This window comes from Poromitra crassiceps (genome assembly GCF_964638095.1).
Source record: "Poromitra crassiceps genome assembly, chromosome: 17".
In the NCBI taxonomy this organism is placed as follows: Eukaryota; Metazoa; Chordata; class Actinopteri; order Beryciformes; family Melamphaidae; genus Poromitra; species Poromitra crassiceps.
The window spans coordinates 20,188,354-20,199,467 of NC_139635.1; the positions used below are offsets into that span (position 1 = coordinate 20,188,354).

Consider the following 11,114-nt stretch of genomic DNA (forward strand, 5'->3'; position numbering starts at 1 on the left):
ATAGCACGCTATAGGCTCCGCTGAGCGTTAAGGAGGTCGCCAAAGGCGCTTGCCAAAGCGGGGCTCCTCTGAGACGAGTTCGGAGTGAGAAGGGGCTGGTTTTCATGTGGCATTTTTCAGCCCAGTGTAGGCCTAATTGTCATCACATCTCTGTAGTGATACACTTAACGCTAGTTTGAGTAGGTTGTCACGAGGTGCAGCTGAGCCCAATCCAATCCTACTCTCAAACCGATGGGAGACATTTGATGAATTGTGAGCATTTGGTAAATGTTTGCTATTTTGTCATTTTTATTTTGCTAGTCAAACTGAGACCATAAACGCAGCCAAAGCGTGGGCCTAAATTATTATAGGCTAGTCATAGTCTGTATGTGACTTCTTATAATAAAAATAGATAGCCTAGCCTACACAAAATTCAATTTTAGACAATTTAGTCTACAAAAATGTACAATTTAGCCCCGTCATGCAGACCCATATTCTTATAGGTGATCAAAAATGCTCTTTATTTCATTCTTCACCTTCACCTTCACCTATCCCATAACCCCGGAGGGTCGTTGGTGCCCCACAGATGATCTGTTGACAAGCTCTCTCCATCTCTCTCTGTCCTCGGCTGCTCTCAATGTTTCACCCAGTTTTAATTGAGTCCACTCTTGGATGTTATCCTCCATCTTTTCTTTTGTCTCCCCCGTTTCCTGAATCCTTGTACACTGCCTTGCAGGATGGTCTTAGCAAGGCCTGATGATCTGCTGATGTGTGTGTTTCTAACTAGCATTAAAATCATCTTAAAAGTATTTGGATAGGTCTTGCAGATGCAATTTTTGTCATGCCATGGAATGATTCTGAGATTATTGATACACACACACACACACACACACACACACACACACACACACACACTCACTCACTCACTCACTCACTCACTCACTCTCGCTCTCTCTCTCTCTCTCTGATGAGGTGTAGCATTATTGTCTAAAATAATACAATCTCCCCAACATAGCTCGATCAACAGATTATTTTAATAAATAATACCATCGTGAAAACGAAGGAAACAGACCAACAATTTCAGCCAAAATGAACCAAAACAAAACGATTATTCCTCGAGATCTGAATGACATTTTATATCATTTTATATCATTACAGGACCAATTGAACCAATGAAGTAGCCAGCAGGCAGCACACTATACAAAGCCAGATGACAGAATGTGATTGGCGGATGGGGGCGGGGGGGGGGGGGGGGGGGGGGGGGGTTGCGGGGCGTTGTTGAAAACACCGATGAGTCCAGACTGCGAAGTGATTGGCTGGGGCACGGGGGGGGGGGGGGTGGTAGGCGGGCGGAGGCAATAAGGGAGGGAAGGCGGTAACCTAGTCCATGAAGCCCCCGTACCTCTTCTGTATCTCGCTGCCATCCTCCCAGGCTCGTTTCAGGACCCCCCCGCCGCTCTTGCTGTCGTCCAGCAGCCACTCGGGCCGGCCCACGCGCCTCATGAAGCCCCCGTAGCGCTTCTTCAGCCCGCGGCCCAACACCGCCTCCAGCAGGTCGGCCCGCGCCTCCCCGCCGGCCCGACGCATGAAGCCCCCGTACCGCTTCACCGCCTCGGCCAACGGACCCCCGCGCTCCGCCTCGGCGTTGAGGATCTTTAAGATCTCCAGACGGACGTTTTCCTCCTCTTCCTGGTTCCCAGAGTCCTCTAGCGCCCCCTGCTGTGTGGAGGAGGAGGAGGAGGAGGAGGAGGACGAGGAAGGAGAGCGGCGGGACATGAAGCCGCCGTAGCGCTTCATGAAGCCGCCGTACTTCTTAGCCAGCTGGTGCTCCGGCGAGGTCGCCTCCTCGTCGGCGGTGGCAGCCACGCCCCCCGCTGTTTCCTGTTCCGCCTGTTGTCCGAGGTCGTTGTCGAGGGCGACGTGGTTTTCCTCGTCCAGCAGGACGTCCCGGCAGAGGCGGAGTTTCCGGCTGTCCAACTCGCCCTCGCACTCCAGCGAGCAGGTCTGGAAAAATAAAAATGATTACTGCCAACGTCATGCTGATACCAATATCTTTTGATTGAAGCTGCCAATTAGCTAACAACAACAACAACAACACCAATACTCCAGTCTGCTATGATATGCAAATTTTGTGAGTTGGATCAGAACCCTAACCCCTGACCCACCCACATCCCCCCAGCCACCCGTTACTCAAGATAATCCACAGACATCGTTATGATCGGTTTCATGGAAAAACTGTTTTCTTTTGACCGAACTACACCCGCTAGCTGCTAGCTAGTTCCTAAATGACATTGCAAAATATGTATTTTGGATTTGAGGGTGAGCTGTTCCTTTAAGGGTATGGTTTGGGTCAGGGCTAAATAACCACAACGTTAAATGTGACTCACGGTTGAAATGTAGCCTTTGAAACATTGAGGATCTAACACGCCCCCCCCCCGCCCCCCGCTTCCCCCCCTACCCAACCAACCACATTAGCCTTCCTGGCCACCATGCAAATTCAATAGCAGATTCTACGACATAACGTTGATATACTGTACAGCACACGTATCTAGAAATCTTGATATGCAACATAATTTTGGTTAACAAATGTTGACATTTCGCATATCTGTGGTTTGCAGAAACATAAACTGCAAATATATATATATATTTTTATTCAGGTGATCAGGCTGTGACAACCTCACCTTTTGTGAGGTTTTTGCTTCTCAATATTATGACTTATTTTCTCATAGTCGGGAGAATTGAAGATTTTAACTGGCTTCTATAAAACTGACGGTGAGCATTACAAAGACCCAAGACAAAACCTAGTAAACGAGGAGAGACTACAGCCCAGCAGGCAGCAGATGATCCGGGGAGAACAGAAAAGCCCACTTCGAACATCAAGTCCCTGTGTAGAACCATCTGTCCCACTGCTCCTTACCACAGTACACCTAATGGAACAAGCCCGCTCAGCCCCCGTGGAAGCGATCAGTTCCACTCGTCTTTAAGCCGTGTGAGGCGATCTAACCCCGCTGGCTGGGGAGATGACTTGACTACAGGCATCTATTCGCCCCCCGGGGGGCCAAAAGATCTGCTCCCAACCTCATATCTGTCATTGGATTTCACTTATCCGGGGGCCATAGGAAATTCCTATTTGATAACACAGGGGAGGGGGCTTCTTGCTGAGCTTTCAGCGCTGCAGGCATTATGATGATAGAATTAATGAGCGGGAAAATTGAATCAAGGACTTATTGGTGCCTGGGGTGTGTTTGTTAGTGTGTGTAGGAAGGGGGAGGGTGGTACATGTTACATCGGCAGCAGTGCCCTCTGGTGGCCATGGATGGCGACAAGTCCAGATTGTGTACATAATATACATACAGTACAAGGGGAAATATACAGTAAGGATGCAACAGGGAAGAAGGAAATCCCCCTTAAAATAGACCATTTGTGTCTTTTTTTTCCAATGCATGGTGCCACTTTTCACTCAACCCGGACAATAACAGGCTTCTTTCCCACTGGTCATGAAATTGTGATGAGTGTAAAAAAGATAATTTATTGATCAGCGATTTTGATACATTCTCTGTGGAAAGTTGAGGGATAGCAGTGGGTTTTAACTAGGCACATTGCCCCTTTAGTCACGGAAGACTTACTTACACTTACTTCCTTACTTCCTTATTACTTACTTATCGAAAGTCATGAAAAGTCACTGATTTGATCATGACCATTAAAATCAACTCTCTATTACTTCTATTTCTACGTGACTATGATGTGCTGTACGGCAGGGGTCACACGAGTCTGGCATGCGAAGGGTTAACCAGTGGCACGCAGCACACAGTAGCAATAAGTGCAATTTTTTTTGATTTTTTTTTGGGGTAGAAATGTTGAAACGCCAAAATGACCTATTTCACAGCCATTTGTAGTTGCACGGCCTAGTATTTGGATATTTACAGGAGTGACCCATGCTCTGCTTCTGATTGGTTAGCCTCCTTGCATTCCATACATCCAATCCAAAGCAGCAAAGAGCAGATGAAAATGTCGGCGCGAAAGACAGACAGACGTCAGGTCCTCCAGCTAAAAAACCTCGGGCAGACGACGTGCACACTGACTGACAAGCACATTTTCATAGCAAAAAGGTTGCCGTCAAACCCTGATAGGATAGCCTCTGTCTGAACACAAGTAGTCAGCATTCAATTTTCACAGTACATTTCTGTCCTTTTAATCAGACACTGCTCATTAAATAAGCAGAATGTGGGGAAATCATTTTCTCAAGAGTGTGTGTGTGTGTGTGTGTGTGTGTGTGTGTGTGTGTGTGTGTGTGTGTGTGTGTGTGTGTGCGTGCGTGTGTGTGCATTGAGGGGGGGGGGGGTCGGGGGGCGTGGGAGGTGTCTGTGCATGAGTGAATGGAGGAGAGAGTGAGAGAGAGAGATAAAAACCAATACAGAAATCAATGATAATCATGAATGTAAAGCATCCAAAATGGAGTCTCAGATAGCAGGCTGCTCACTTACAAACACAGAAGAGTCAAAGTCAGAATCATGAAATGTGTGTTTTTTCCCCTTTTTCCCATTGATGTTTACAGAGTGATATTGTTATTGTGATCTAACATGGATGCTGTGATAGAGGAAAGCAAGAGAGAGAAGAAGAGGTGAGGAGGAGTGGAGCAATTAAATGCACAGAAGGAGAGGAGAGGAGAGGAGGAATTGAAAGGCAAATGGAAAAGAATTGGAAATGAATGTAATACAGTAGAATGAAGGAAGGAAGGGAAGGAAAGGAGAGGAGGAAAGGTCAGGAGAGAAGGGGGGGTGCTGCTCCTGTCTTCTCTGTTCTTGTGTAATTCCGGGTTTCCATAGCCACAGCAGAGAGGGCGCTATTTCACTGCTGCTGTGAAGCTGTAGCCATTTTGAATTGTGTTTGAGACACATGAGCCGTTTTCCCACATGCGCTTTTTACTGCTAAATGACCCGAACGCGGTCTAATGCCTTCATGTGTGAAAGTTGTTTTCCAGTATAAGCGCGACCCCGTCATCGCGGACATTTCACCAGTTTCGAGCCAGTCAGAAGAGCGGTATGCGCGATCAGGGACACAAGTGTGAAACGTGTCAAGTCATTTGCCGGTCCTTCACATGGGCGAGGTGTACACACGTTGCTTAATGTTCCAGCGGGCATAATCTAATCATTCGCGCACATTAAAGCAAACTGGCTAAATGATCTTGTGATAATAAGAGCGGTATGTCAGCTTCATGTGTGGGCGTGCCAATTTCCCCCTCTCTCCTCTCTGCTGCCTGCTCGCTCTCTGGCCAGTCCTTCAGTCCTCCTCCTTCAGTCAGCCCGACAGGGACACAGACAGCTCTGAGAGTCTTGCAAGCCGCCCAACGCTTGTTGAGAAAGCAAATGCACAAAGCGAAATGTGGAAGTATTTTGCTTACGTTGCCGACAGCGAAGGCAAGCCCGGACACATCAAACGAAGCCAGTCTGTAAAAAGTGCTTCAACACGACGCAGGTGAACGGATAAACATCGAACCAGCCAGGCTATTTCTCTCAGACACGGATCCCAACTTCTTCAAATATTTCAGTTCAAAGACTGGTTAGCGAATGTGAATGATACAACATACATGCCCTCTTAAGACAAACGAGTGTGATTTATTGTGTGACAAGCAAACTTATTTCACCATCGGAGTTTTGCTGACCGCCAAAATAAGGAGGATTCCCCATCCAAGTGCACATGTCACTCCCCACCCGCTCTGCAGTGCCGCCCCGCCCCCCAACATACAGGCAATTTTGCTGCTATATTCCCACATGCGAGCGCTCTGGTGTGAAGGGAAATTCCGGGAAATGTCCGATATTGACTTACAGGTAATTTTCCGGTACGCATGTGTGAAAACGGCTATGGCTTGACGAAAACCCCACGGTATTGAAAACGACACAATATTTGCAAACTTAAACAACCCGTCGTGACGGAGAGCAACCGTGGCTTTATGTCGTGTGTTTTTTTATGATTAATTTACACGTATGAAATAGTCGCGTCAATCTAAAGGTCGTCTGACTCTGAATGGAAGCAGGCTGCGGGGAGAAGCTCTGAAATGGTCAGAGAAGTCTGACCATTTCAGTCGGAGCGAAGGGAAATCCCTTTCTGCTGCCTGCGGGTCACTCTTAACTGCCTCCGCCGCTGTGAAACAACAACAACAACAACAACGCTAGCTAGCAAGCTACACGCTGAAAATGGCAAGTATTGACGAAGATTTGGATTGTGCAATAAAGCAGGCCTGCTTGGTGCTGTCGGTGGATGGCTGTAAAGATAACAGAGCATTTTTATGCGCTATACCAGCGTGAGAGAGGAGCAAGACGCTCTCCTGCGCTGGTGCAGCGCGAAATGGAGATAGTCTGGCTAATCTAGACCAGTGGTTCTCAAATGGGGGTCCATGGCACTTTGCAAAAGGGGGTCCACGAAAAGTTTTCAGGAAAATACAAATAAACACTTTTTTTTCCGCAAAAGCTTCATAGTTCAACGAAAATATTTTAGGCTATGTCTAGATTCTAGACTAAAGTGAGAGCTGTCTGTGGATTTTGGCGGTAGTCGGATGATTGAAGGTCCAGATATCAGAACCAATCGTAGTATCTGTTGAGGCTGGGGGGGGGGGGGGGGGGACGAAAGTGATGGAGAGAATAGACTGAAAGGAGAGTAAAGGAAAAAAGAAAGGAGGGGGAAATAAAGAAAACAGGGGTCAAGGAAAGGCTGAATGAAAGGAGAGGAGAGGAGGGGAAGGAAAGGAAAGAAGGAAGGAACAGAGAGTAAAAGAAAGGAGTGAAGGAGAGGAGAGAGGGAATGGTAAGGAGATGAAAGGGGGAAAAGGTCACTAAAATTTAAGACAAACCCAGTTCCAGCTAGCTTCCTGGATGCCAGAATACAATCTCAGCATTGTATGTTTCTGCGGATACGTAGAATATCATGTTTCTGAACCCAAGAACCCCAAATTGCATAATCATGTTTCTGGATACGTGTAGATGTTAATGTAGATCAATGTTAGAGGCTGCTATTGAAATAGCGCAGCGGCCAGTCAGGGTGGATGCAGGGCGTAAACACCTGCCTTTCAAACGGGAGTGCCATGTATATGTTCTATGTTCAATCCATAAGTCATATTTTTAATGTTTTTGTGATATAAGCCTAACCCAAACCATAACCCTATAGCCTTAACCAGGTTGTTTTAAGCCCAATTCCAGTTAGTTTCTACATGCCTCTGCTATACATATTTTAATTACTAATTTATAATAATAAACTTTTAGGGAGAAACCAGACTGCTGTCAGTAGCATTACTAATGTCCTCACAGAGTGCTCCGCGGGCTGTGCCACGGGCCAGCTCGTGAGCCTGCCGACGGGGCTGGCGTGCAGCTCCCCGAAAATGTGACTCGACGCAGCTGATGTGAACAGCGCAAGTATAATGTAGATGGGGAGATAACAGGAGAGAGTGAGAGCTATTAAGTATATGCACTACATTCTCTCCTTGGACTAACTTCTAGTCATTGAAATCCTAGTGAAATCACACAATTGACTCATTTTGCTGGGGACTCCCCTTCGACCTTCTCGTCAAGCTGAGTATAGATCTAGCTGCCGTCGGCAATGCTCTAAGTCGAGGTTGAGGTTGGAGCATGTTCCCATGCTTTATACACTACTATGTAGTTACCTGTGTCTTCTGTATTAATACGTTATCAGAACAAACTAATAATAGTGGAGACACCAGACTGCTGTCCACCAGCCTATATACACAGTATTGTTATTATTATAGAAAATAACAGTGGTATTACCAGGGAGGAGAAACCAGACTGCTGCCCCAGTAGACGGTAGACGCAGAGTGCACAGTCCTTCCCGCAATCTGTTCCCACCGCGAGCGAGACACACGCGCCCAGCACCAACATCCACACGCAGCTCGCGTGCGCGGTGGCAGCCATCGACTGAAAGCAGATAGAGGAAAAAAATTGTAATGGGCCTTTTTCACAGCAGCCATTTTGTGTCTAAAAGACAGGGTAAACACAGGTGCTACCAAAACATTCATGAGGGTTTCCAAGTTCCAATCCATTCATATTTTCCAGTGCTGGGACCCTCATTACCCTGTGTTCATCCTGGATTTTAGACACAAAATAGATGCTGTGAAAACGGCCCATGTCTTTGTAGGAAATTTGCAATGATGAATGTGCACTTTAATGTTTAGCAAACATTAAAACCTTACAAGTGAATGGATGGATATCATGATTGTTGCGATGTAATAATAATAATACTAATAATAATAATACATTTACATGGGTATTTGTATGTAATTTAAATGCAAATGGCATTGGATTCAATTCAGCTCACTGTAGGGGCTTTCATTTGATTTCCATTGACAAGTGTAAAATTTAAAAAGTTCTTCAATAAATATGTAATATCTAAGAAATATGTAATATTTATGTATAAGTAATAACAACAGTGATGATGATGATGATACTACTACTACTACTACTACTACTACTACTACTACTAATAATAATAGTTAGTATTATTTGTAGTATTATTGCCGAAGGAAGGACAGCCAACTCTCTTTTTCAGCTCACAAATATATTTCAACTTCACAAATATCCAGCATTCAAAATTCAAATTAAATTCCAAGCCCTCAGGTTGAAATAGAAACGGAGAAAATGACTAGAAATAACATGTAAATGTTTTAATTATAGACAAAAAGAAAGAATGAAAATAATTACAAGTGAGTTCAAAAGAATTTAAATGTGTTACGATGAATAAAAAAAGCTACAAAAGCTACAGATATGGGAAAGGAAGCTCTGTAGATTTGTGATTATTATATGGAAAATGTGAATGAAGTAAAACAATAAAAGAAAAAAGATAAAAAAGAAGAGTCTCTTACCTCTGAATTTGTGTTAATTATTGTTGCCCTCGGGGGTAATATGGCGGAGGGGGAAACTGTTGAGGAAGCGCGAGTCTGTCGCACTAATATATCTCTGTGCTAATATATCTCTGTGCGCGCACAGCGGTCCCAATTTGGCACAAGGCGGGACGAACTGGTCAGGGCTCAGCCAATCAGCACGCACACATACACACAAACTGCACTCCCTCTCTCTCTCTCTCTCTGTGTCTCTCTCTCTCTCTGTGTGTGTGTCTCTCTCTGTCTCTCTCGACCATCCTCTGGTGAAACGGGTCGCTAGTGCTGTAGCCGGGACTTGGCGCGTGGCTTAAGTAGTGTGTGTGCGTGACTGACGTCATTGGGGATAACGCCAGAGGGGGGTGGGGTGAAGGGGCCAAATAAGCGCGATGAAGTGACGTCACACGCACACACGCACACACACACACACACACACACACACACACACACACACACACACACACACACACACACTAGGCCTATTATGTTCTCTCTCTTTCGCTCCCGCGCACACGCACCTGCACACACACCCACCCACACACCCACACACTCAGACACACACACCCACACACTCAGACACACACACACACACACACACGCACACGAAACATCTTTCTCACACAGCCCTATACACAATTTCAATTCCAATGTGTGCGTAACCGAGTAAATGTGAGTCCCGAGTGGTAGCAAGTTGGTTAAACTCACCCCGCAGACAGTGTATAAAGGCCTGTTAACCAAGTCCACCAAGGGAGCTTATAGCTCTCTCGAGGTATAGTGGTTAGCGCGCGTGCTTTGGAAGCGGGAGGCCGCTGGATCGAATCCCGCTCCAGCTCCTCCATTAACATGGGTTGCTAGAACCGTCAGCACAGCGCAGGCTACAGTGGTGCCGTGACCCGGAGGCCCAGTGGGTGATGTGGTTCTAGGGGGGTGAGCGAAAAGTGCGTTTTAAACATGCAGTGAACTCCTGAAGATATCGATTACTCAGATGGACTGTATGCATTATTGTGCGTTGTGAGTGCGCTACCGGAGACATACCGCATCTGTTCCGGAGCTGGTGGACATTAGGCATGGGTCGATTTCCGGTTTTACCGGTTCGGTTCGGTATACGAGCCCAAACCGGTTTGATCACGTGCAAACCGAAAAAACCTAAAAAAAAAAAAAAAAATTTTTTTTTTTTTCTTTCGTTTTTTTTTTTTTTTTTTTTTGCCAGTCCATTCTGATTGCACTATTGTTCGTATTAGCCTCTTCTCAAGTTGCACTAGTAGGCAAAAGTCTTATTTTGTTTATTATGTTGATGTTTGAAGAAAAGTTAAGCTGAATAGTTATGAGAAATAAAAACAGTGTGTTGTTACAGTTAAAAGGTTCTGCTTATTTGTATTCAGTGTTCGTGCTGGTTGGCAGCATACCAGCTTAGAGGTGCATTATCGCCACCAACTGCAGCCGCTTTGATACGTTTTTTTGGGGAATATCGAACCGGTTTCAAAATGTTCAAACCGACCCATGCCTAGGCCCTATATTGTGTGAATTTGTGAGTTTTGAAGTTTATAAGGCAGCTCAGCTGTAAGCCAATCCATTCTGATTGCACTGCTTGTGTTTTTATTAGCCTTTTTCTCAAGTTGCACTATAGGCAGAAGTCTTATTTCATTTATTATTTTGATGTTTAGAAGAAAAGTTGAGCTGAATAGTTATGAGAAATAAATACAGGGTGTGTTTGTTACACAGGTGTCCTGCTTCTTTTTATTCAGTATCATTGCTGGTTGACAATACCAGCTTAGAGGTGTATTATCGCTATCAGGTGGACTGAAGTTGCACTACAGACAGTTATGGGCCACACTCGGGAGCCCTGCTTGAAATTTTTTTTTTTTTTTTTTTTTTTTTTTTTTTTTAATTACCAAAAAAATCGGTATACCGGTTCGATCCGGTTTAGACGGCAATATCGAACCGGTTTTAAAATTTTCAAACCGACCCAGCCCTAGTGGACATCAGCCTTTATTCAGGGGTGTCAGACTCATATTAGGTAGAGGGCCGGATTTGTTCAACTGAGACCTCATGGGGGCCGGATTTTTTTTTTTACTAAAATCAATTCGACTCATTTACCCATTTACTTCACAAAATAAATACTATTCTTTCCATTTCTCTTGAAACTGCCTGCATTCCGTGTCAACCTTTCTCTTTTTCGACAGCATCTTGTTGATTCCTTTGTTTTTTGGTAGGTAGCCGAATGCGCGATTCAATTCCAGCGTGGCATCATGGC

The 11,114-nt window shown here is 45.3% G+C and overlaps 1 protein-coding gene across 1 annotated transcript; it reads right to left on the reverse strand.

The window, feature by feature from the left end:
- Positions 1–1,359: 1,359 nt before the first annotated feature.
- On the reverse strand, positions 1,360–7,898 carry LOC310792132 (proenkephalin-A-like; the record flags this gene model as incomplete). The annotated part of the gene is made up of 2 exons (XM_083653847.1): positions 1,360–1,983; positions 7,755–7,898. 2 exons carry the CDS (start codon positions 7,896–7,898, stop codon positions 1,360–1,362), a joined length of 768 nt encoding a protein of 255 aa, XP_083509973.1.
- Positions 7,899–11,114: the final 3,216 nt, after the last annotated feature.